Below are 26886 nucleotides of genomic sequence, written 5' to 3' on the forward strand. Positions count from 1 at the left end.
TTATCTGTGAGAGTAATGCCATCAAGACTCAATACACTTGTCTTGACACTGAGCAAAATACTTGCCATTTTGAGAGGTATCCCAACGAGACCCGTGAAATAGTGCTCCCTTATAGTGGAGAAGGATGTGTGTGTGTAATTTTATACTCATGGCTGATATCACTGTAGATACAAGCTATCATTCAATCATCGGTGCTTGCAACTTTACTAATACTATGGGATGTGACTCTAATTATTCAGTTCCAGTTACGTCCTATCAGTTGTTGCGGTCCAATTACACATTAATCCAAGATTTGCCACCTGGCCCAGTCGGAATGAATCTTGCTTCGGTAAAGAAATTATTGCAACATGACAATCTGTACCAACTGCTAGAATGCATCCAAGATAATGCACAAAAGAACACTTTGATTCTGTTAGCAGATACGATTCTGTTAACAGATGATACAGAAGAGATACACCATGTCCTGGAAAGGGTGCAGAAGGATGGAGAACAGCATTGCTGGCAAACGCTCCTTAGATGGCCACCAACAGCAAGAGGAGCTTTTAATTCTGTGCTTCACCCAGTTGTGATCTTATTAATCCTAACACTGATGTGTTTATTGCTTGTAATCACACTGTATGTGGAAGTCTGGCAGATGCTGAGGCGACTGGCCCACCTCGTATTACCCAAGGAGTCTGAAAGTTGCCCTAGGTATTAGATAACTTTTCCTAGACTCCTCGTGATCCACGGCTAAGGCGAGTTCAGTTAAGAGCAGTTGGCGGCACTCACATTTTGCTCCTTTGCTTTTGTGTCATTTTAACATGTATCATTCCCTTCTCCCCTCCTTCCCCTTAATGCTTTTTTTTTTTTCCTTGGAACCACCATGGGACAGTGATAACAAGTCTTGCACCGCCAGGTGGTGTGAGAAGCGGGCACAGTGCCTGACTCAAAGCTTGTTCAGAGGCAGCCATCTGAGACATGAGAAGCTGGACAGTGCTTGGCTCAAAGCCTGTTCAACGGCACCCATCTGAGGCATGACCTGCCCAACAAGTTTTTGAAGTTAGTGGTTGACTACCACCAGCACAGCGGTAAGAGGACAGACACGCTGTTCCTCCCGATGCGCAAAAATGTGGGTACCCCGACAGCTACCATCACCATGATGGACAGGACATGATGACCCTGACAACTGGGGTAGGCAGGCCCAAAGAGTTCTGAGGAAGAACGGGTACCCCATCTGCCAAAACACAGCCATGTAAGTCAACGAGACGTCGCTGACCAACGTGCTGCCTCCCCACGGACCAGCAAGACATCACCGGATTCCCTGGTGGCGACTATACCTGATCTGTAAACCGTGTGCGGGAATTTCTTTCCTTACTATGGCTAACTTCCCCATCTTCCCCACATCCCTTAGTAGCTTGGAACCTCTAATGCTGATTACACTCTGATTCAAGACGTACTACTTGTTCATACTGGGATGAATCATACAAGGGTGAAGAAATTGTATGGAGAATAGCAAGATCATTAGTTTTGATAAATTATTACTATCAATCGTCAAGTTGGGCTAGTAAGCTGGTTTTCTAATATTAGAAGCGTTTCACAGTCTGGTGCAAAAACACAAAAGGGTAAAAAGAGAAAGAGGGGGAACTGTGAGAGGTAGATTGTGCTTTTGCAGTGGACATTTCCAGTGTTTCTGTATGTAGGATAGGATACAGCATAGGATACTTTGCCTTTCACAGAGAAAGCTCCCAGACACGGTAAAGTTGAGACTGGGGAGTTCTGACCTAGGTACAATTGGCACAGGCACTAGGTAAGGTAATTACATAGGGTAGGGGAGAGTCTGGTACAGGACACAATGAGTGTGCAGACTGCTGAAAATACTGTCCTCCTGCTGCCATGCCGTAAGAAGTACAGAACATACCCAAAGACAATGAGTTGGTAACAGATGTTGTATGGAAGTGTAGTGTAGCAACAGCATCAAAACATCGAGAGCCTGAGACGCTCAACCAGTGAGTGCCAGGAGAGGCTTTTACCTGCGTCGGACCCAGGGTGTGTAACGGCATGGATTTCACTGTCTAGTTGCACAATTTCTCCCTTGGCAGTAGGGGGCGTGTGCTCATTACTGCAATAAGGAATAAACTGCTCTTCACAGACATCTTTGCCTGATTGGAAATTTTTGATCTCGAGCGTGTTTCTCACAGCAAGAAAATGCAGAAGGCAATACTCTAAATGTAACTGTCCTACAGGCAATCCGTAGTTCTGTGTTGGTTTTCTTTTAAAGGAGAGCAAATTTCAATACAAAATTACGAGGCTTCAAAACACTGCTAACATAACACCAACAGTGAAGCTTTCCAGTTTACTGAAGAGCAGGAGAGGAGGCCTGGAACAACATACTGCTGTAAGCACAATCACGGAGTCAGGCTCCAGCAGCTTAACGCTGCTCAGAAGAAGAAAAAAAAAAAAAGGGAAGTGCAACATTTGTCTAGAGTCTGTTGTTTATTATTTGTGGCTGTGGCAATTTCAATACGTGACTGAATTTCTACAGCACTTTTTCTGTTTGAGCACAAGCTGGTCTTTTCCAACCCACCTGGCCAGCTGCACGGTCAGTTATGCACACTCAGTGCTTTTGAAATACCCCATCTGCATATATGAACCCTGAAAAACAACATGCAAGGTAAACTGTTGTCATGAATCTGATACAAAACTTAGGTGAAAGAGTCCATCCCCCTGTTTAGTGTGTTATGGCTTTACACACGTATGTTTACACATGTTGCATGTCCAAACAAACAACTAGAAATGCTTCTTGCTAAAGGCACTTACTGTTTTTAAATCCTTTTAAGTTTAGTTTTTTTAAGTTTTAGTTTTTTAGTTTGTTTTTAAATCCTTTTAAGTTCGGTTGCATCAAGTTTATCTCCTAGATCATGCTTTCGTAGAACAGCCCAAATTGGCAGCATTAATAAAAGGGGAAGAAAAGGTTTTCCTGTTCGAGTATGAAAATACCAACAGTTAACTCCAACTTTAGAACAGGATTTGGTCCTCTCAAAACAGGCAACAGCATTCAGGCGATAGTGATTTCTTTGCCTAAATGCTAACAGAATAGTATATCCCCCCAAAACAAAGTCTTCCAGTTTCAGCCTATGGATATGTCTAAGTCGTGCAGCACACCTACTAATTATCCCCAACCAAAAAGACAGCTTCGCAAGACTACCTTTGCTCCACTTTGGCTGGGAAGGAAGAGAACCTCCAGACAGCATTCTGCTTGCACAGACCAGCAAGCCTACAGTTCTGTGTCTCTGTGTCTGGATGGCTGTCCGTAATAACCTTTCTTAGAGTGGTCTGATAGCTGCTGATGGCACTCCTCCTCCTCCTCCTCTCCATCGCTGCCACAGCTGCCACGATCCTCCATGTGAGGATGCGGTAGGAGGTCAGCAGCTAACAGTCAGACAGGGGGAAAGAAAGACAATGTTTACTTCCATTCTGAGACCCTGAAAATAATAATACCTTCTTGACTTTATGGTCACACACAGCACAGAGAGCCACAAAGAGCCAGTGAAGCCACTTCTAGCCTGTTTTACCACCAACAACGGATCTTTCTCTGAAACGCACAGCCCCGTGCGGCCGCGTTCTGCCCTGAAGCAAGGAACGGCCTCAGCAGGGCAAGGGCTTTCCCCGTCAGCCAAGAGCTATCTACCGGGCGCCATTAGGCCTTCTGGCGGCAGCGGCAACGACGCGGGGGAGCGGGGCCAGGAGCAGCCGCGTCACACCCTGCAGTTACAAAGACGGGCCCTGGGGGGGGTTGGGGGGGGGGGGGAGAGGGGACCGTTACACGTCAGCCATTTTCTATGCTGCCCCAGCGCCCCCTTGCGGGGCAGCCGTTGCCATTCCTCCAAAAAGGTAACAGCGCTCATTTCTCTAAGGAGGCAAATACTCTGCCTATGTGGTTAAAGAAGACAGAAAAGGAGACCCTGAAGCTATCCTAACGTTCCCATACACAGGCCGTCTCCTACTCTGACTATAAAGCACAAAGGCTTTTTGCTCCCACTGCGTCTCCCCCGCCTGACAGCGAGCTTGGCAGGACAGGCAGCCTCCCCTCATAGGCCTGGCTGGGCAGAGCACTACTCTGAATAGAGGACAAAGGCGACGGAGCTGTGGGGGCTCCCACACAGAGCGTCCACGGGGAAAGCTGGGAAACGGCTCTGAGTCGGCTCTCAGGCCAGCTGGGATCTGCGTGTGAACAGCGTCTCCGGAGCTCCCCAAGCGGCAGAAGTGGCAGGTGCGAAGGGCCCCGCGGGTGCTCCGGCACCTGCCCGCACGCTGGAGGTCCCATCTAGTGTTTGTACTGCTGGCAGCAGGCAAATACGCACTGAGAGCAGATAGAAAGATCAGAAAAAGCAGCATGTAGAGCCCAGACTTCCTTTTGGTCATCTCTTTCCTGAAAAAGAAGGCGTCGGGGTGTTGGCAGCGCTCACGGTTTGAGGCAGGTCCTGAGGACTCCAACCGTAAATTGTTGGGAAAGAAACGTTGTTTTTGCATGGCAGTGAGATGTTATGACTCTGCAGAGGTCCTGGGGGGTGGGGGGGGGGGCAAGCCGTGGGGAGTGGGGGAACTCACCTCGTGAAGCAGGAAACGTGAACTGTTGTGTCTCTCCAGTCCGGCGCACCTCTCTACTCCAACGGTTTCCTGCGTCTGCAAAAGCGTGAAATAAAATGTGATCCGTGGCGAATTGCCTGAGCCTGGAGTATTGACCATGAGCGTTTCTCACAAAATGGCAGATGTTACAGGACAATTAAGAGTTCATTCTGCTTTCCTTCCATTTGGGGTGTATATCTGTAATATGACCGTGGGTGTACTAAGAGTTTTCTGTCTTTTCTCGTGCACTTGTGGACCAGGCCACCACCCATCACCCTCTGCTACCGTGAATACCGGGTCCCTCTGAGGATCTTGGTAGAATTTCCGTCCTGGCATTAAGTTACGAACAGGTCACTTTGCAACCTTCTCTTCTGCAGGCTGAACAGCCCCAGCTCTCTCAGCCTGTCCTCGTAGCAGAGGTGTTCCATGTCAGCCTCGTAGCAGAGGTGTTCCATCCCTTGGATCGTTTCTGTGACCCTCCTCTGGACGCGCTCCAGCAGGTCCACATTTCTCCTGCACTGAGGACCACACGTCTGAACAGGGTACTCCAGGTGAGGCCTCACCAGCACACAGTAGAGGGGCAGCTTCACAGAATCACAGAATGGCCTGGGTTGAAAGGACCACAGTGATCATCTAGTTTCAACCCCCCTGCTACGGGCAGGGTCACCAACCACTAGACCAGGCTGCCCAGAGCCACATCCAGCCTGGCCTTGAAGGCTTCCAGGCTTGGGGCATCCACAACCTCCCTGGGCAACCTGTTCCAGTGCGTCACCACCCTCGGTGTGAAAAACTTCCTCCTAATATCTAACCTGAACCTCCCCTGTCTTGGTTTAAAACCATTCCCCCTTGTCCTCTCGCTGTCCATCCTCGTAAACAGCCGTTCCCCTTGCTGTTTATATGCTCCCTTCAAGTACTGGAAGGCCACAATGAGGTCTCCCCAGAGCCCTCTCTAAGCTGAACGAGCCCGGTTCCCTCACCTTTCCTCACAGGAGAGGTGCTCCAGCCCTCTGATCACCTTAGTGGCCCTCCTCTGGACCCGCTCCAAGAGCTCCATGTCCTTGGCTGTTGGGCAATTAAAATAGAATCCGATCCGGTCAGAAGGTGGAAGGCATGGCCTAGGAGAGCTGAGGACGCTTGCGTTGATGCTCTTATGCTGACTGGTATAGAGGATGGACGCTATGGGTCTGTGGGAGTTCCTGTGCAGAGCGTCCAAAGGGAGAGCTCTGAAGCAGCTCTGTTGGCTCTGGGGCCAGGTAGGATCTGTGTGCAGACAGCGTCTCCAGAGCTCACTGAGTGGCAGAAGTGGGAGAGGAACACCCTCCCACCTCTGGGAGGTTCCCATGGGATTTGGAGTCAGCGACAGCAGCAGCACCAGGGGGGCTGGTTTTGGGAACACACACCACCTGAGCCGCTTCCTCAGCCACGGTGGGTTTCTAAGCCCCGTGGCTGCTGCAATACCTGCCAGCCCTCATGGATGTCCCTCGCATCCCTCCAGACAATGAAGGAGGGCTAGGGCTCCATCATCTCCTTCTGTTTGGTTCACTCACATCCATGGGGCAGAGGCAAAGTGAGGAATGTCCCGTTTCTGCTGGACAATGAGAAATGGGCTGTGGCTGCAAGCAGGGTCCCTTCTCATTTGCTTGGGAGCTCATCACAGCCCTGGCCTCCACGCGCGCTCAGCACCCCGCAGCTACCCCAACTTTCCCCTCTCTCACTAACGGTTACCGTCATCCCCAGGCTCCTCTAGCTGGGAGAGAGACCTTCCCGTCCCTCTCTTTCCAAACAGCCATGGGAAAGCCCCACTTCAGTCATAGAATCTATCACGCTATTCTATTAATCTGTTCTACTCTATTCTATGCCTTTACCTATGAATGTTCCAATCCATTCAATCCATGAACAAGCCCAGCTCCCTCAGCCGCTCTTCCTAGGACAGGTGCTCCTGCCCTCCCATCACCCTCCCGGCCTCTGGACCCACTCCAGCAGCTCTGCATCTTCATTATTCACCGAGTCATAACTGCCCGTGAACAGAACGAGGCAAGGTGGAGCAAAAACCACCCTGACGAACTGATGACCATGACTCTTGCTTCAGCTTCCTTATATGCAAAGAACCTATAAGCTAAAATCCGATGTGTGCAGTGTGTAACCATTGCAAAGACAGAGTTACGGTGTAGAAGTTTAGATGAACCCACACCTAAACACATACAGCTGGAACAAAAAAAAAAAATGTTTTGATGACAACAGATTCTCTCTAGCTGAGTAAAGAGGCTTAATGAAAGAAAACTCTGGTGAGCAGCCCATGTTTTCTCATCTGAGGAGTAGCCTCGCCTTGGCAATATGAGAAGTAGATTGTGTTTTGGCAGCGGAAATGTCCACTATTTCTGTAGGTAGCATAGGAGAAGTTGCCTTTCACAAAGAAAGCTGCAGCACTTTCTTAGTCAGCAGTTCTTTTCTGATGTATTATCTCAGTGGGAAAGAATTAACCTAAAAGACCACGGGTTAATTGTAGATGCACTTGACATAACTCAAATAATGTCTTCCTAGCTCGTACTCGTAGAAGGTAAGGAAACGCTTTACCCACGGAAATTTGAAAGGTGATGTGGGACAATGCAAATAAATTTGAAAGAGAATTTCAGTTTTGCTGGCATCTAGTTAATGTTACGTATGATCCTGTTCATAACTTTGCTACAGCTTTTGTCCTAACGGTACGCAGTGCTGCGGTACATACCGACGTACCCAGTCATTGTGCTGGGACTGAATCACAATGAAGTTATACCCTGCCCTGTTAGAACACAGAGTACAAGCCCAACAAAATGGAAAACAAATGGCAAAGTGTTGATGTTCGTTCATGTGCTGCATGGAACAACGAGGATTTATTTTATTTGTGAGAGTAATGCCATCAAGACTCAATTACACTTGTCTTGACACTGAGCAAAATACTTGCCATTTTGAGAGGTATCCCAACGAGACCCGTGAAATAGTGCTCCCTTATAGTGGAGAAGGATGTGTGTGTGTAATTTTATACTCATGGCTGATATCACTGTAGATACAAGCTATCATTCAATCATCGGTGCTTGCAACTTTACTAATACTATGGGATGTGACTCTAATTATTCAGTTCCAGTTACGTCCTATCAGTTGTTGCGGTCCAATTACACATTAATCCAAGATTTGCCACCTGGCCCAGTCGGAATGAATCTTGCTTCGGTAAAGAAATTATTGCAACATGACAATCTGTACCAACTGCTAGAATGCATCCAAGATAATGCACAAAAGAACACTTTGATTCTGTTAGCAGATACGATTCTGTTAACAGATGATACAGAAGAGATACACCATGTCCTGGAAAGGGTGCAGAAGGATGGAGAACAGCATTGCTGGCAAACGCTCCTTAGATGGCCACCAACAGCAAGAGGAGCTTTTAATTCTGTGCTTCACCCAGTTGTGATCTTATTAATCCTAACACTGATGTGTTTATGCTTGTAATCACACTGTATGTGGAAGTCTGGCAGATGCTGAGGCGACTGGCCCACCTCGTATTACCCAAGGAGTCTGAAAGTTGCCCTAGGTATTAGATAACTTTTCCTAGACTGCCTCGTGATCCACGGCTAAGGCGAGTTCAGTTAAGAGCGTTGGCGGCACTCACATTTTGCTCCTTTGCTTTTGTGTCATTTTAACATGTATCATTCCCTTCTCCCCTCCTTCCCCTTAATGCTTTTTTTTTTTTCCTTGGAACCACCATGGGACAGTGATAACAAGTCTTGCACCGCCAGGTGGTGTGAGAAGCGGGCACAGTGCCTGACTCAAAGCTTGTTTCAGAGGCAGCCATCTGAGACATGAGAAGCTGGACAGTGCTTGGCTCAAAGCCTGTTCAACGGCACCCATCTGAGGCATGACCTGCCCAACAAGTTTTTGAAGTTAATGGGTTGACTACCACCAGCACAGCGGTAAGAGGACAGACACGCTGTTCCTCCCGATGCGCAAAAATGTGGGTACCCCGACAGCTACCATCACCATGATGGACAGGACATGATGACCCTGACAACTGGGGTAGGCAGGCCCAAAGAGTTCTGAGGAAGAACGGGTACCCCATCTGCCAAAACACAGCCATGTAAGTCAACGAGACGTCGCTGACCAACGTGCTGCCTCCCCACGGACCAGCAAGACATCACCGGATTCCCTGGTGGCGACTATACCTGATCTGTAAACCGTGTGCTGGAATTTCTTTCCTTACTATGGCTAACTTCCCCATCTTCCCCACATCCCTTAGTAGCTTGGAACCTCTAATGCTGATTACACTCTGATTCAAGACGTACTACTTGTTCATACTGGGATGAATCATACAAGGGTGAAGAAATTGTATGGAGAATAGCAAGATCATTAGTTTTGATAAATTATTACTATCAATCGTCAAGTTGGGCTAGTAAGCTGGTTTTCTAATATTAGAAGCGTTTCACAGTCTGGTGCAAAAACACAAAGGGTAAAAAGAGAAAGAGGGGGAACTGTGAGAGGTAGATTGTGCTTTTGCAGTGGACATTTCCAGTGTTTCTGTATGTAGGATAGGATACAGCATAGGATACTTTGCCTTTCACAGAGAAAGCTCCCAGACACGGTAAAGTTGAGACTGGGGAGTTCTGACCTAGGTACAATTGGCACAGGCACTAGGTAAGGTAATTACATAGGGTAGGGGAGAGTCTGGTACAGGACACAATGAGTGTGCAGACTGCTGAAAATACTGTCCTCCTGCTGCCATGCCGTAAGAAGTACAGAACATACCCAAAGACAATGAGTTGGTAACAGATGTTGTATGGAAGTGTAGTGTAGCAACAGCATCAAAACATCGAGAGCCTGAGACGCTCAACCAGTGAGTGCCAGGAGAGCTTTTACCTGCGTCGGACCCAGGGTGTGTAACGGCATGGATTTCACTGTCTAGTTGCACAATTTCTCCCTTGGCAGTAGGGGGCGTGTGCTCATTACTGCAATAAGGAATAAACTGCTCTTCACAGACATCTTTGCCTGATTGGAAATTTTTGATCTCGAGCGTGTTTCTCACAGCAAGAAAATGCAGAAGGCAATACTCTAAATGTAACTGTCCTACAGGCAATCCGTAGTTCTGTGTTGGTTTTCTTTTAAAGGAGAGCAAACTTCAATACAAAATTACGAGGCTTCAAAACACTGCTAACATAACACCAACAGTGAAGCTTTCCAGTTTACTGAAGAGCAGGAGAGGAGGCCTGGAACAACATACTGCTGTAAGCACAATCACGGAGTCAGGCTCCAGCAGCTTAACGCTGCTCAGAAGAAGAAAAAAAAAAAAGGGGAAGTGCAACATTTGTCTAGAGTCTGTTGTTTATTATTTGTGGCTGTGGCAATTTCAATACGTGACTGAATTTCTACAGCACTTTTTCTGTTTGAGCACAAGCTGGTCTTTTCCAACCCACCTGGCCAGCTGCACGGTCAGTTATGCACACTCAGTGCTTTTGAAATACCCCATCTGCATATATGAACCCTGAAAAACAACATGCAAGGTAAACTGTTGTCATGAATCTGATACAAAACTTAGGTGAAAGAGTCCATCCCCCTGTTTAGTGTGTTATGGCTTTACACACGTATGTTTACACATGTTGCATGTCCAAACAAACAATTAGAAATGCTTCTTGCTAAAGGCACTTACTGTTTTTAAATCCTTTTAAGTTTAGTTTTTTTAAGTTTTAGTTTTTTAGTTTGTTTTTAAATCCTTTTAAGTTCGGTTGCATCAAGTTTATCTCCTAGATCATGCTTTCGTAGAACAGCCCAAATTGGCAGCATTAATAAAAGGGGAAGAAAAGGTTTTCCTGTTCGAGTATGAAAATACCAACAGTTAACTCCAACTTTAGAACAGGATTTGGTCCTCTCAAAACAGGCAACAGCATTCAGGCGATAGTGATTTCTTTGCCTAAATGCTAACAGAATAGTATATCCCCCCAAAACAAAGTCTTCCAGTTTCAGCCTATGGATATGTCTAAGTCGTGCAGCACACCTACTAATTATCCCCAACCAAAAAGACAGCTTCGCAAGACTACCTTTGCTCCACTTTGGCTGGGAAGGAAGAGAACCTCCAGACAGCATTCTGCTTGCACAGACCAGCAAGCCTACAGTTCTGTGTCTCTGTGTCTGGATGGCTGTCCGTAATAACCTTTCTTAGAGTGGTCTGATAGCTGCTGATGGCACTCCTCCTCCTCCTCCTCTCCATCGCTGCCACAGCTGCCACGATCCTCCATGTGAGGATGCGGTAGGAGGTCAGCAGCTAACAGTCAGACAGGGGGAAAGAAAGACAATGTTTACTTCCATTCTGAGACCCTGAAAATAATAATACCTTCTTGACTTTATGGTCACACACAGCACAGAGAGCCACAAAGAGCCAGTGAAGCCACTTCTAGCCTGTTTTACCACCAACAACGGATCTTTCTCTGAAACGCACAGCCCCGTGCGGCCGCGTTCTGCCCTGAAGCAAGGAACGGCCTCAGCAGGGCAAGGGCTTTCCCCGTCAGCCAAGAGCTATCTACCGGGCGCCATTAGGCCTTCTGGCGGCAGCGGCAACGACGCGGGGGAGCGGGGCCAGGAGCAGCCGCGTCACACCCTGCAGTTACAAAGACGGGCCCCGGGGGGGGTTGGGGGGGGGGGGGAGAGGGGACCGTTACACGTCAGCCATTTTCTATGCTGCCCCAGCGCCCCCTTGCGGGGCAGCCGTTGCCATTCCTCCAAAAAGGTAACAGCGCTCATTTCTCTAAGGAGGCAAATACTCTGCCTATGTGGTTAAAGAAGACAGAAAAGGAGACCCTGAAGCTATCCTAACGTTCCCATACACAGGCCGTCTCCTACTCTGACTATAAAGCACAAAGGCTTTTTGCTCCCACTGCGTCTCCCCCGCCTGACAGCGAGCTTGGCAGGACAGGCAGCCTCCCCTCATAGGCCTGGCTGGGCAGAGCACTACTCTGAATAGAGGACAAAGGCGACGGAGCTGTGGGGGCTCCCACACAGAGCGTCCACGGGGAAAGCTGGGAAACGGCTCTGAGTCGGCTCTCAGGCCAGCTGGGATCTGCGTGTGAACAGCGTCTCCGGAGCTCCCCAAGCGGCAGAAGTGGCAGGTGCGAAGGGCCCCGCGGGTGCTCCGGCACCTGCCCGCACGCTGGAGGTCCCATCTAGTGTTTGTACTGCTGGCAGCAGGCAAATACGCACTGAGAGCAGATAGAAAGATCAGAAAAAGCAGCATGTAGAGCCCAGACTTCCTTTTGGTCATCTCTTTCCTGAAAAAGAAGGCGTCGGGGTGTTGGCAGCGCTCACGGTTTGAGGCAGGTCCTGAGGACTCCAACCGTAAATTGTTGGGAAAGAAACGTTGTTTTTGCATGGCAGTGAGATGTTATGACTCTGCAGAGGTCCTGGGGGGTGGGGGGGGGGGCAAGCCGTGGGGAGTGGGGGAACTCACCTCGTGAAGCAGGAAACGTGAACTGTTGTGTCTCTCCAGTCCGGCGCACCTCTCTACTCCAACGGTTTCCTGCTTCTGCAAAAGCGTGAAATAAAATGTGATCCGTGGCGAATTGCCTGAGCCTGGAGTATTGACCATGAGCGTTTCTCACAAAATGGCAGATGTTACAGGACAATTAAGAGTTCATTCTGCTTTCCTTCCATTTGGGGTGTATATCTGTAATATGACCGTGGGTGTACTAAGAGTTTTCTGTCTTTTCTCGTGCACTTGTGGACCAGGCCACCACCCATCACCCTCTGCTACCGTGAATACCGGGTCCCTCTGAGGATCTTGGTAGAATTTCCGTCCTGGCATTAAGTTACGAACAGGTCACTTTGCAACCTTCTCTTGTGCAGGCTGAACAGCCCCAGCTCTCTCAGCCTGTCCTCGTAGCAGAGGTGTTCCATGTCAGCCTCGAAGCAGAGGTGTTCCATCCCTTGGATCGTTTCTGTGACCCTCCTCTGGACGCGCTCCAGCAGGTCCACATTTCTCCTGCACTGAGGACCACACATCTGAACACGGGTACTCCAGGTGAGGCCTCACCAGCACACAGTAGAGGGGCAGCTTCACAGAATCACAGAATGGCCTGGGTTGAAAGGACCACAGTGATCATCTAGTTTCAACCCCCCTGCTATGGGCAGGGTCACCAACCACTAGACCAGGCTGCCCAGAGCCACATCCAGCCTGGCCTTGAAGGCTTCCAGGCTTGGGGCATCCACAACCTCCCTGGGCAACCTGTTCCAGTGCGTCACCACCCTCGGTGTGAAAAACTTCCTCCTAATATCTAACCTGAACCTCCCCTGTCTTGGTTTAAAACCATTCCCCCTTGTCCTCTTGCTGTCCATCCTCGTAAACAGCCGTTCCCCTTGCTGTTTATATGCTCCCTTCAAGTACTGGAAGGCCACAATGAGGTCTCCCCAGAGCCCTCTCTAAGCTGAATGAGCCCGGTTCCCTCACCTTTCCTCACAGGAGAGGTGCTCCAGCCCTCTGATCACCTTAGTGGCCCTCCTCTGGACCCGCTCCAAGAGCTCCATGTCCTTGGCTGTTGGGCTATTAAAATAGAATCCGATCCGGTCAGAAGGTGGAAGGCATGGCCTAGGAGAGCTGAGGACGCTTGCGTTGATGCTCTTATGCTGACTGGTATAGAGGATGGACGCTATGGGTCTGTGGGAGTTCCTGTGCAGAGCGTCCAAAGGGAGAGCTCTGAAGCAGCTCTGTTGGCTCTGGGGCCAGGTAGGATCTGTGTGCAGACAGCGTCTCCAGAGCTCACTGAGTGGCAGAAGTGGGAGAGGAACACCCTCCCACCTCTGGGAGGTTCCCATGGGATTTGGAGTCAGCGACAGCAGCAGCACCAGGGGGGCTGGTTTTGGGAACACACACCACCTGAGCCGCTTCCTCAGCCACGGTGGGTTTCTAAGCCCCGTGGCTGCTGCAATACCTGCCAGCCCTCATGGATGTCCCTCGCATCCCTCCAGACAATGAAGGAGGGCTAGGGCTCCATCATCTCCTTCTGTTTGGTTCACTCACATCCATGGGGCAGAGGCAAAGTGAGGAATGTCCCGTTTCTGCTGGACAATGAGAAATGGGCTGCTCAGAGGAAGCCTGTGAAAGAACACCTTCCACACCACGACAAACACACATCTCTGATGTGGAATAATTTTGTGTTTTATTTTTAAAAGAAACGCCTTTCTGCAGCGTCTACACATGTCCTTGGCCGATGTCATTTGTTCCCGCTCTCTTCCCATGAACCTGCACCCGATAAATACAGGTGTGTCCTGCATTTCCCCAGTTGTTGAGTACGACGAGCTTTATATGCCAAAAAGCTCTTGGGATTTCGGTCTGCAAAACAAAGAGGACAACAAGAGACTTAACTCCTGGCCTGGAAGCAACCGCAGCTGCCTCCATGCATCTCCTTGTCAGCACGCTGCCTGTTGCGGGGCCAGCTCCCTCCTTGGCCGAGGAGGAGGCTTTTCTCTGCTTCCCTTCTCCCAGGCGGCCCCACTAAGGCCCCCTGTGCCCCAGCAGAGCCAACGTCTGGCCTGTGGGAGCAGGAGGAGCAGCGGTGGAAGCCTGATGCCATGTGGTCCCAGGGGACAGCCATATGGCTGGGGAGCACACCTGCATGGGGGCTGTCTAGGAGTGCCCGCACCGACAGCAGCTCCTCCGTCTGCCCAGGCCCACAGATGCCAACCGACCAGCCACTGGGAACAGGGCGTGCCCGTGGCACTGTCTCTTGGCTCTTACCACCTGACACTTGCATTTCAGGCCTTCTCCCAACACACGTGGGACTGCAAGGCTCTGCCAAAAGAGGTGGGCATTGCTGGGAACTCTGTGCACAGTGCTTGGTCCAACGTGGCGCTCTCCCTGCTTCATCCTCCCAGCTACCCTGCCATGTCGCGTGCTCTCGGCCCTCTGAACCTCAGCGTGTCTCTCTGAGCCCGCGCTGGACCCCTGCCCTGGCAGGGACTCCCCAACACTCCTCCTGCCACTGACTTGCTGCCAAAGCAGTGTTTCTGGAATGGTCTCCTGCCCATACGCAATGACTGTACCTGCAGTTGGAAGGTCTGGGTCACCTCTTTCCTGACATCATAGGTGAATTTCCCAAGCAAAGCTTCCTTCTCTCCTTCCTCATCCAGGCCCTACGAGATAAAGCACAGGGTAGCAGGTCAACACTTGTGCCAAACCTGGGCCGCCGGAGCTCCAGCAGCTCCTGCAGCTCTGGTGGAGAATGTGGTGGGGCTGAGTCTCCCCTTGAGCATTGCTCCAAGGACGTACTGGTCCTCTTCTCCAGTATGTCCCCTAGCAGAGGCGTTTCCCTACAGCCACATCCCAGCCCCATGTACCAGCAGACACTTACAAAGACAGCAAAATCACGGGGAGCGCTGCTGACGTGCCACAGGTTTGTTTCCACTGAGTGCTGCACAGTGACTGCAGTCGGCTGGACTTTTGTGGGCAAGTTGAAGACCACCTGGCTCTGAGATGCTTTCAAAGGCCAGCAGTAGCCTGGAGACATGTCCAGCTGAAAGCAGAGAGCAGGAAGCAAGGGAGTCATGAGGCCCACGCTGCTGCCCGTGCAGCCAAAAACAAAGGCAGCAATGAGCATGCTTGCTGCTTAGGTGCTGCAGACAGCAGGTAGGGAAGCAGACAGACACACCCAGCTGTCTTGCTGGCATGGGAAGGAGAACTCTCCGAATTCCCATGAGGAGGAAGATATCCGTTATGAAACGTGGGATACCCCACACCGCAGTCAGGGCTATGAAGAAAGCTCCTGTTTTGCCCGGTAGTTCTGCATCTTCCCCTGCCTCCACCCCCGCCCAACCCAAAGAACAACGATCAGAGCTGACAAAGACAAACAGGAGATTCCTCCCTCAGCCAGCCCTGACCACGGAGAGTGGGATGCAGGATTTAGCAGCACGGCTCACCCAGGTCAGCCTGCTTTCAGAGGGTACCACTGGTTTCTAGTAAGCCAAGCCCTGAGGGAGCCCTCAGGAGCCAGGCCCTTGAGCAGTACCATGGGCTTGAGCAGTACTGCAGAGGGGCCTTAGGGGCCCCCAGCTGGACACGGGGGAACAAAAGCAGCACTGAGGATCTCTGCTACCCTACCTGCTCAAAGGTCTCCACCACGTTTTGAGTGCACAGGAACCAAGCCACCTTGCAGTGCCATGCAGACCTGGATGATCTCTGCAGGTCTATGGAGACACCTGAATTGAGAAGAGAGCAGATGATTGCCAAGGGCCCAGTCTCCCAGCACCTAATTGGCTCAAGCTATTTCTAAGGCTGCCTGCTGACAGCATCCCTCTCTCAGGTGCACAGAGATGAGGTCTGCGGACAGTGGCAGGCAGCAAGGCCCTGTGTGAGGGGCAGCAGACTCAAGACAAGGCCATGCTGCATGGGGAGAGCTAAAGACAACCTGGACCTGCTTTCAGTCCCTGAGAAACCTCAGCATAGTGCAGTAACTCCGGCCAGGGGCACCACTGCAGGGAGCGAGGGCATGATGGGGCTGAGCCGCTGAGCCCAAGGGAGCCACAGCTGTGTCCTTGGGCCAGTGATTTAGTCTCATCCGGCTCTTCCTCAGAGAGACGAGGCCGCAGCACAGCCTTCTTTTGGCAGCACTGAGCTTAAGCCCAGCCTAACAAGGCATGCCTGTCTGGGTCCATACCTGCACTTTTCAGAGCCCGGTCACACTTTGTGAAGCACTTTTCCTTAGGCATCACACACGCGGCCTCTCTCAAGTCCTGGGCATCCTGGGGAAGACAGAAAGCAGCACAGGAGATGAACACATCACTGGGCTGCTACGTTGGACCACTGCGTTCCGTGTCAGAGCCAAGGAGCTTTGTCAGGAAGCGTGTCAGAAAGCAAAACACAGGCCTCATCTGCAGAGGCACTCAGCCTCTTTTCATCAGGAAAAGTTGAAGGCTGGACGGTTTTTGTGTCCCCTGCCAGAGTATGGGCCTGGGCACCACTGGCTTGTTGTCTCCTTCCACACTCTTCAGGTGAGCTGTGGCAGGGTGGGATATCTCTGGAAGGGCACCCAGGTGTCTCCACTCTCTGGGAAGACACCAGAGCTGCCAGAGGTCCTAGATTACCAGGACAAGAATGCGGGCAGCTTTCCAGCAGCATGGCCTGGCTAAATGTGACCAAGAGAAAGCCTTTGCAGAAGGGGAGCTCAACCAGCAAGGCCTGGCGTGAGATGAGTGGCTGGGGTCAGCAGGGAAATCCCACAGGGAGCCCCACAGAAGCGCCCTGCGCAAGGCTCTGCTCATCCCAGCCTCTTCCCCAAAGTGCAGGATCACCTTCATCACAGTGCCACGCTCTTCAGCCAGGTAAGACACCCCATTCCTCTGGTTTTCAATCCCCTGGGTTTCTTCAGTCAGCGAGTTCCTGCAAACACACACGGAGCAGATGTCAGAGAGCTGCCCAGCCCCTGAAGCGCATTCGGACTTAGCAGATGAGCAGACACACAGCCACTCCTTCATGCTTTTCTTTCCAAGCTTAGGAGCGCTTCCCATCACCTCTGTTTAATAAAAGGCAGAGAGGGAAAGGCACACGCCCTGGGGATTGTGCAAGGCAGCGCAAATGGCAAGAGCTCGTCTGCCACTGTCCCACCAAGAGAGCAGCAGGCCCAGGGGCCCTTACCCGGAGTTCATCGGGCGTGGAGCAGTCTGCAACGGCAGCATCTGAAAGGGAAAGGCTTGCCATTGGAGCACCAGTCACTGCTGGCAGCAGGAGGACGCGTGCATTTGCCCAACTGCCACCTACAGACGTCTTCTGTGGGAATTGCCTGTCCCTCAGCAGTAGTCACTGACCTGCAAGAAATCCTCTGTCCACAGTACTCTTGCCAATGAGATTCCACAGTAGGCACCAGCTGTCATTTGCAGCACAGACAGAAAGTTATTTCACTATGGATTCTAAGGGTTGCCATAGTCCTACTGTCTCGCCTCGAACCGGAGTGCAAGATGTTTCCTGCAGATGTGGGGGACTGGGGCAGAGAGCACATGGCTGCAAGAACGGACCCTCTTCGCCAACTCTGACTATAAAGCACAAAGGCTTTTTGCTCCCACTGCCTCTCCCTGTCTGACAGCGAGCTTGGCAGGACAGGCAGCCTCCCCTCATAGGCCTGGCTGGGCAGAGCGCTGCTCTTACGCTGACTGGCATAGGAGACAAAGGCTACGGGGCTGTGGGAGCTCCCTCACAGAGCGTCCAAGGGGAAAGCTGTGAATTGGCTGTGAGTTGGCTCTCAGGCCAGCTGGGATCTGTGTGTGAACAGTGTCTCCGGAGCTCCCCAAGCGGCAGAAGTGGCAGGTGCGAAGGGCCCGCAGGTCGTTCAGTACCTGCCCACACGCTGGAGGTCCCATCTAGTGTTTGTACTGCTGGCAGCAGGCAAATACTCACTGAGAGCAGATAGGAAGATCAGAAGAAGCAGAATGCAGAGCTCAGACTTCTTTTTGGTCATCTCTTTCCTGAAAAAGAAGGAGTCGGGGTGTTGGCAGCGCTCACGGTTTGAGGCAGACCCTTTCTCGGGGGTATCTTCTCTTACACACTGCAAAGCAGCAATGTGGGGAGTCCGCTGCTGGCAAAAACCACCAACAGAGCACCCCCAGCAGGAGTGGGGCTTCCCTCAGCTGCCTTCAGCACCACTCTGTGCTGGGGGCGTGACTTCTGTTTTGCAGAGGAGTCAAATCGCCTTATACTGGAGATGAAGAAACACCTGCTTTGAGGTGTCCTCCACAGGCAGGCTGCAGCCATCTACTCCTGGGCTCCTTCAACTCCTGCTGCCTTACATCCTCACATCCCAGCCAGAGGCTTGGATGAGACGTTTTGAGCCGCGTCAGGTGTGTGGACTGGGGCTTTGCTCCCATTCCCTCCTGAGCTGCTGCCGTAGCTCTGAAAGCGCAGAGCTGCTGCTGGTGGGAGCCAAGTTCTTTCTCCTGCTGGGTAGCACTGCCAGCCTGGCCTGCCCACCCCCACCCACGGAAACCCCCAATACCACATTGCACAGGTACTGTACTCACACAGAGGACATGCTTGTGCCAAAGAGTCTCTTGAGGGAAACCACGATCAGTGACTCTCTCAGAAGACTTAAGATGTTTGGCTCTGGCAAAGAAAGGGGAGGAAGAAAAGCGTGAGCACGTTCTCAAGGGATACCAGTCAGCATTGTGTCAGACCCTCTAAGGAGGGCTGGGAGCCGATCCTGGATCACAGCTGAGGCAGGGGCAGGGCTGCGGTTGTGTCCTGGAGAAGGGGCAGCTGGGTGCATCCTGCGAGCGGGACACCGAGGGCTGGCAAAGATCACCTCGCAGGCACACCACTGAGGGCACGTTCAGGGAAGGAGGTCAGCCTTAGGCTTGGTGCCCCGGCTCCTGTTGTACTGCGGTGCCCCTTGCTGGCCAAAACGTTTCCCAGAAACCTGGTGGAGCAAAGCAGCCCGGGACTTACCCTCCCAGTATGCAGCAGTGCGTCTGCAGCTGGCTGGCCCTGCCTGGGCCACCAGAGAGGAGGTGCAGCTGTGGAGGAAAGTGAAAAGCCCTGCTGTGCACCGTCTCCACACCACGGGAGCCGTGGCCAGCAGGACTGACCAGCTTGGAGGCCCCAGCCAGAACAGACATCTTGGGAAGCCTCCCAGGGAGCAGCCCCAGCATGGCGACAATGGGCAGCACGGAAAGGATACAACCAGCGCCACATTTGCTCCATCTCTGCTGCCCAACAGCTTGTGTCCCTGGGAGGAACAAACCTCCCTCCTACCTGTTTCCTGGGAGCTGGCTGCTCTCCATTTCTGCCTCTTCCACGTTCCTGCCAGCTCCTCTCACCCTCACCCTTTCAGGGGGCCTCTGTGCCCCTTTTGATCTCTGGGGAGACTTTCTCCTCCTCATGCTGTGGAGGAATCAAGCTTTCCCCTTGTCAGTGTCTTCTTCCGCAGCAGGAATGTCTGCGCGGAGGAAGGCCACTGAGCAACAAGCCCAAACCCAATCCGCAGGAGAAGCACGCCTGTCCCGAGCACACAGCCACCAGGACACCACCGCGAGCTCCTTCCACACGCGTTGGCAGCCAAGGCCAACAGTGCCAGGTGGCGGCACAGTGGGACACACTGTGGCACCCACTCCTGACCTCACAAAGGCCTGGGCGTCAGCTCATGGCTCTGACCTCACAATCGGGGCAGACTGTGGCACCCACTCCTGACCTCACAAAGGCCTGGGCCTGCACAGCGTCAGCTCAAGGCTCTGACCTCACAATTGGGCCTAGCAGGGCTGGGAGGTGGGACACCCCGCAGGTTTCATGGTACGTCCGCCCTCGACAGCCCTGGTGGGCTCAGCCAATTGTAGCCCAAAGTTCGTGTGCCAGATTCACTATCATCAGATATCTCCCTGGTGTGCTGTCATGGGTTATACCTGTGTTGCAGAAAGGGATCAGCTTGGACTCTGTATATGGGGAGGACAGTACCATGGTACTCCAGTGAGATACTGCCGAAAGCCTTTTTTCCTTTTAGTATTAAATCTCGGCCCGACTTGGGACTCCTGAGTATTCCAACTGTATACTGTGAGAAATTTGAGGAACATCGTTCAGATGTACTGGTACCAACCAGTTCTGTAGTTTGAATGCCAGACAGAGGGGAAGGCTAACTGGGAGAGGTTATCCCAGCATGCCATAACAGGTGAAAGCTAAAGAAGGAGAGGAGGAGAACGGGGAGGGGCTAACCAAGCAGTGAACAGGTACGGGACACTGGCTGAGGGAATGAGGAGCCTCGCACAGGCTGTGAACCTGGGAGTCCTTGGCCAGTGAGGGCATGGGAGAAAATGTGCACTGGGAAGTAGTAAACATAAACTGTTGTGTCACTCTGACCTGGTGCACCCTAGTCAAGAGTGCCCGCTTCTGTAAAAGCGGGAAAGAAATTGTCATTCATAGCAAATTTCACCTAAGCCCGAACTATTGAATACAAGCATTTCTCACAAGGTGAACACATTTGCCACACCTCGACCAGCAATCCTTGACAAGACCTGAGCGGCTGGGGTCAGCAGGGAAGTCCCACAGGCAGCCCACACAACCGTGCCCTGGCCAAGGCTCTGCTCATCCCAGCCTCTTCCCCAAAGTGCAGGATCACCTTTGTCACAGCGCCAGTCTCCACAGACAGGCAAAAGTCACCTCCTTCCTCAGGAATTGCATCTCCTGGGCTTGTTCACTCACCAGAGAGGGCAACTTTCTGCAGACACACAAGCCAGAGAGCTGCCCAGCCCCTGACGAGCACTCAGCTCACAGATGAGCAGACACACAGGCACTCCTTTGAGTCTCCCTCTCTTTGCAAGCTTAGGAGTACATCCCATCACCTCCACATTTAGCAAAAGGCAGAGAGGGGAAGGTACGAGGCCCGGGGACTGTGCAAAGCAGCGCAAAATGGCAGGAGCTCATCTGCCACTATCCCACCGAGAGAGCTGTTGGTCAGATGGGGGCTCTTACCAGAAGCTCATCAGGTCTGGGGCAGTCTGTGACAACAGTGCCTGCAAGGGAAGGACTTCCCATTGGAGCACCAGTCACTGCTGGGAGCAGGAAGATGCGTGCATGCGGCCTACAGATGTCCTTTGAGGGAATTTCTTGTCTTTCAGCAATCGTCACTGACCTGTGAGAAACGATTACCACAGTCCCAATGTCTCCTCCCAGACAAGGGTGAAACACATGGGGGACTGGGTCAGAGAGCACGTGGCTGCAAGCAGGGTCCCTTTTCATTTGCTTCGGAGCTCATCACAGCCCTGGCCTCCACGCGCGCTCAGCACCCCGCAGCTACCCCAACTTTCCCCTCTCTCACTAACGGTTACCGTCATCCCCAGGCTCCTCTAGCTGGGAGAGAGACCTTCCCGTCCCTCTCTTTCCAAACAGCCATGGGAAAGCCCCACTTCAGTCACAGAATCTATCACGCTATTCTATTAATCTGTTCTACTCTATTCTATGCCTTTACCTATGAATGTTCCAATCCATTCAATCCATGAACAAGCCCAGCTCCCTCAGCCGCTCTTCCTAGGACAGGTGCTCCTGCCCTCCCATCACCCTCCCGGCCTCTGGACCCACTCCAGCAGCTCTGCATCTTCATTATTCACCGAGTCATAACTGCCCGTGAACAGAACGAGGCAAGGTGGAGCAAAAACCACCCTGACGAACTGATGACCATGACTCTTGCTTCAGCTTCCTTATATGCAAAGAACCTATAAGCTAAAATCCGATGTGTGCAGTGTGTAACCATTGCAAAGACAGAGTTACGGTGTAGAAGTTTAGATGAACCCACACCTAAACACATACAGCTGGAACAAAAAAAAAAAAAAATGTTTTGATGACAACAGATTCTCTCTAGCTGAGTAAAGAGGCTTAATGAAAGAAAACTCTGGTGAGCAGCCCATGTTTTCTCATCTGAGGAGTAGCCTCGCCTTGGCAATATGAGAAGTAGATTGTGTTTTGGCAGCAGAAATGTCCACTATTTCTGTAGGTAGCATAGGAGAAGTTGCCTTTCACAAAGAAAGCTGCAGCACTTCTCTAGTCAGCAGTTCTTTTCTGATGTATTATCTCAGTGGGAAAGAATTAACCTAAAAGACCACGGGTTAATTGTAGATGCACTTGACATAACTCAAATAATGTCTTCCTAGCTCGTACTCGTAGAAGGTAAAGGAAACGCTTTACCCACGGAAATTTGAAAGGTGATGTGGGACAATGCAAATAAATTTGAAAGAGAATTTCAGTTTTGCTGGCATCTAGTTAATGTTACGTATGATCCTGTTCATAACTTTGCTACAGCTTTTGTCCTAACGGTACGCAGTGCTGCGGTACATACCACGTACCCAGTCATTGTGCTGGGACTGAATCACAATGAAGTTATACCCTGCCTGTTAGAACACAGAGTACAAGCCCAACAAAATGGAAACAAATGGCAAAGTGTTGATGTTCGTTCATGTGCTGCATGGGAACAACGAGGATTTATTTATTTGTGAGAGTAATGCCATCAAGACTCAATACACTTGTCTTGACACTGAGCAAAATACTTGCCATTTTGAGAGGTATCCCAACGAGACCCGTGAAATAGTGCTCCCTTATAGTGGAGAAGGATGTGTGTGTGTAATTTTATACTCATGGCTGATATCACTGTAGATACAAGCTATCATTCAATCATCGGTGCTTGCAACTTTACTAATACTATGGGATGTGACTCTAATTATTCAGTTCCAGTTACGTCCTATCAGTTGTTGCGGTCCAATTACACATTAATCCAAGATTTGCCACCTGGCCCAGTCGGAATGAATCTTGCTTCGGTAAAGAAATTATTGCAACATGACAATCTGTACCAACTGCTAGAATGCATCCAAGATAATGCACAAAAGAACACTTTGATTCTGTTAGCAGATACGATTCTGTTAACAGATGATACAGAAGAGATACACCATGTCCTAGAAAGGGTGCAGAAGGATGGAGAACAGCATTGCTGGGAAACGCTCCTTAGATGGCCACCAACAGCAAGAGGAGCTTTTAATTCTGTGCTTCACCCAGTTGTGATCTTATTAATCCTAACACTGATGTGTTTATTGCTTGTAATCACACTGTATGTGGAAGTCTGGCAGATGCTGAGGCGACTGGCCCACCTCGTATTACCCAAGGAGTCTGAAAGTTGCCCTAGGTATTAGATAACTTTTCCTAGACTGCTCGTGATCCACGGCTAAGGCGAGTTCAGTTAAGAGCGTTGGCGGCACTCACATTTTGCTCCTTTGCTTTTGTGTCATTTTAACATGTATCATTCCCTTCTCCCCTCCTTCCCCTTAATGCTTTTTTTTTTTTCCTTGGAACCACCATGGGACAGTGATAACAAGTCTTGCACCGCCAGGTGGTGTGAGAAGCGGGCACAGTGCCTGACTCAAAGCTTGTTCAGAGGCAGCCATCTGAGACATGAGAAGCTGGACAGTGCTTGGCTCAAAGCCTGTTCAACGGCACCCATCTGAGGCATGACCTGCCCAACAAGTTTTTGAAGTTAATGGTTGACTACCACCAGCACAGCGGTAAGAGGACAGACACGCTGTTCCTCCCGATGCGCAAAAATGTGGGTACCCCGACAGCTACCATCACCATGATGGACAGGACATGATGACCCTGACAACTGGGGTAGGCAGGCCCAAAGAGTTCTGAGGAAGAACGGGTACCCCATCTGCCAAAACACAGCCATGTAAGTCAACGAGACGTCGCTGACCAACGTGCTGCCTCCCCACGGACCAGCAAGACATCACCGGATTCCCTGGTGGCGACTATACCTGATCTGTAAACCGTGTGCGGGAATTTCTTTCCTTACTATGGCTAACTTCCCCATCTTCCCCACATCCCTTAGTAGCTTGGAACCTCTAATGCTGATTACACTCTGATTCAAGACGTACTACTTGTTCATACTGGGATGAATCATACAAGGGTGAAGAAATTGTATGGAGAATAGCAAGATCATTAGTTTTGATAAATTATTACTATCAATCGTCAAGTTGGGCTAGTAAGCTGGTTTTCTAATATTAGAAGCGTTTCACAGTCTGGTGCAAAAACACAAAAGGGTAAAAAGAGAAAGAGGGGGAACTGTGAGAGGTAGATTGTGCTTTTGCAGTGGACATTTCCAGTGTTTCTGTATGTAGGATAGGATACAGCATAGGATACTTTGCCTTTCACAGAGAAAGCTCCCAGACACGGTAAAGTTGAGACTGGGGAGTTCTGACCTAGGTACAATTGGCACAGGCACTAGGTAAGGTAATTACATAGGGTAGGGGAGAGTCTGGTACAGGACACAATGAGTGTGCAGACTGCTGAAAATACTGTCCTCCTGCTGCCATGCCGTAAGAAGTACAGAACATACCCAAAGACAATGAGTTGGTAACAGATGTTGTATGGAAGTGTAGTGTAGCAACAGCATCAAAACATCGAGAGCCTGAGACGCTCAACCAGTGAGTGCCAGGAGAGCTTTTACCTGCGTCGGACCCAGGGTGTGTAACGGCATGGATTTCACTGTCTAGTTGCACAATTTCTCCCTTGGCAGTAGGGGGCGTGTGCTCATTACTGCAATAAGGAATAAACTGCTCTTCACAGACATCTTTGCCTGATTGGAAATTTTTGATCTCGAGCGTGTTTCTCACAGCAAGAAAATGCAGAAGGCAATACTCTAAATGTAACTGTCCTACAGGCAATCCGTAGTTCTGTGTTGGTTTTCTTTTAAAGGAGAGCAAATTTCAATACAAAATTACGAGGCTTCAAAACACTGCTAACATAACACCAACAGTGAAGCTTTCCAGTTTACTGAAGAGCAGGAGAGGAGGCCTGGAACAACATACTGCTGTAAGCACAATCACGGAGTCAGGCTCCAGCAGCTTAACGCTGCTCAGAAGAAGAAAAAAAAAAAAAGGGGGGAAGTGCAACATTTGTCTAGAGTCTGTTGTTTATTATTTGTGGCTGTGGCAATTTCGATACATGACTGAATTTCTACAGCACTTTTTCTGTTTGAGCACAAGCTGGTCTTTTCCAACCCACCTGGCCAGCTGCACGGTCAGTTATGCACACTCAGTGCTTTTGAAATACCCCATCTGCATATATGAACCCTGAAAAACAACATGCAAGGTAAACTGTTGTCATGAATCTGATACAAAACTTAGGTGAAAGAGTCCATCCCCCTGTTTAGTGTGTTATGGCTTTACACACGTATGTTTACACATGTTGCATGTCCAAACAAACAACTAGAAATGCTTCTTGCTAAAGGCACTTACTGTTTTTAAATCCTTTTAAGTTTAGTTTTTTTAAGTTTTAGTTTTTTAGTTTGTTTTTAAATCCTTTTAAGTTCGGTTGCATCAAGTTTATCTCCTAGATCATGCTTTCGTAGAACAGCCCAAATTGGCAGCATTAATAAAAGGGGAAGAAAAGGTTTTCCTGTTCGAGTATGAAAATACCAACAGTTAACTCCAACTTTAGAACAGGATTTGGTCCTCTCAAAACAGGCAACAGCATTCAGGCGATAGTGATTTCTTTGCCTAAATGCTAACAGAATAGTATATCCCCCCAAAACAAAGTCTTCCAGTTTCAGCCTATGGATATGTCTAAGTCGTGCAGCACACCTACTAATTATCCCCAACCAAAAAGACAGCTTCGCAAGACTACCTTTGCTCCACTTTGGCTGGGAAGGAAGAGAACCTCCAGACAGCATTCTGCTTGCACAGACCAGCAAGCCTACAGTTCTGTGTCTCTGTGTCTGGATGGCTGTCCGTAATAACCTTTCTTAGAGTGGTCTGATAGCTGCTGATGGCACTCCTCCTCCTCCTCCTCTCCATCGCTGCCACAGCTGCCACGATCCTCCATGTGAGGATGCGGTAGGAGGTCAGCAGCTAACAGTCAGACAGGGGGAAAGAAAGACAATGTTTACTTCCATTCTGAGACCCTGAAAATAATAATACCTTCTTGACTTTATGGTCACACACAGCACAGAGAGCCACAAAGAGCCAGTGAAGCCACTTCTAGCCTGTTTTACCACCAACAACGGATCTTTCTCTGAAACGCACAGCCCCGTGCGGCCGCGTTCTGCCCTGAAGCAAGGAACGGCCTCAGCAGGGCAAGGGCTTTCCCCGTCAGCCAAGAGCTATCTACCGGGCGCCATTAGGCCTTCTGGCGGCAGCGGCAACGACGCGGGGGAGCGGGGCCAGGAGCAGCCGCGTCACACCCTGCAGTTACAAAGACGGGCCCTGGGGGGGGTTGGGGGGGGGGGGGAGAGGGGACCGTTACACGTCAGCCATTTTCTATGCTGCCCCAGCGCCCCCTTGCGGGGCAGCCGTTGCCATTCCTCCAAAAAGGTAACAGCGCTCATTTCTCTAAGGAGGCAAATACTCTGCCTATGTGGTTAAAGAAGACAGAAAAGGAGACCCTGAAGCTATCCTAACGTTCCCATACACAGGCCGTCTCCTACTCTGACTATAAAGCACAAAGGCTTTTTGCTCCCACTGCGTCTCCCCCGCCTGACAGCGAGCTTGGCAGGACAGGCAGCCTCCCCTCATAGGCCTGGCTGGGCAGAGCACTACTCTGAATAGAGGACAAAGGCGACGGAGCTGTGGGGGCTCCCACACAGAGCGTCCACGGGGAAAGCTGGGAAACGGCTCTGAGTCGGCTCTCAGGCCAGCTGGGATCTGCGTGTGAACAGCGTCTCCGGAGCTCCCCAAGCGGCAGAAGTGGCAGGTGCGAAGGGCCCCGCGGGTGCTCCGGCACCTGCCCGCACGCTGGAGGTCCCATCTAGTGTTTGTACTGCTGGC

General features: G+C 50.7%; 1 protein-coding gene and 1 non-coding gene across 3 annotated transcripts; one reads left to right on the plus strand and one right to left on the minus strand.

Moving 5' to 3' along the window:
- Positions 1–13748: 13748 nt before the first annotated feature.
- LOC121106505 (sperm-associated antigen 4 protein-like) lies at positions 13749–26314 on the minus strand. Of its 2 annotated transcripts, none has more exons than XM_040656038.2 (12): positions 19349–26314; positions 19043–19110; positions 18619–18700; positions 17999–18066; positions 17413–17471; positions 17243–17283; positions 16900–16987; positions 16266–16350; positions 15710–15807; positions 14964–15125; positions 14656–14745; positions 13749–13945 (listed from the first exon to the last, which is right to left on the minus strand). In XM_040656038.2, exons 1-12 carry the CDS (start codon positions 19474–19476, stop codon positions 13805–13807), a joined length of 1110 nt encoding a protein of 369 aa, XP_040511972.1. In that variant the 5' UTR covers positions 19477–26314; the 3' UTR covers positions 13749–13804. The 2 variants fall into 2 exon arrangements, with proteins under 2 accessions (XP_040511972.1, XP_040511971.1); XM_040656037.2 differs by lacking the exon at positions 13749–13945 and having other exon boundaries at positions 13952–14745; positions 19349–25194; positions 25748–26314.
- Positions 20767–20823, plus strand: MIR7482-1 (microRNA 7482-1). Its single transcript, NR_105652.1, has one exon. It is a non-coding gene; the product is annotated as a microRNA 7482-1 (primary transcript).
- Positions 26315–26886: the final 572 nt, after the last annotated feature.

Source organism: Gallus gallus, chromosome Z (genome assembly GCF_016699485.2).
Source record: "Gallus gallus isolate bGalGal1 chromosome Z, bGalGal1.mat.broiler.GRCg7b, whole genome shotgun sequence".
Classification (NCBI taxonomy): domain Eukaryota; kingdom Metazoa; phylum Chordata; class Aves; order Galliformes; family Phasianidae; genus Gallus; species Gallus gallus.

Bases quoted from the DNA above. Each gene is read 5' to 3' on its own strand.
- LOC121106505 (XM_040656037.2), bottom strand. From the start codon at position 19,476: ATGAGGAGGAGAAAGTCTCCCCAGAGATCAAAAGGGGCACAGAGGCCC. The intron at 15,126-15,709 runs GTAGGGTAGCAG...CTCTGCTTTCAG, and splicing joins TGGTGGAGACCTTTGAGCAG to CTGGACATGTCTCCAGGCTA. The intron at 14,746-14,963 runs GTAAGTGTCTGC...TTTATCTCGTAG, and splicing joins CCCGTGATTTTGCTGTCTTT to GGCCTGGATGAGGAAGGAGA.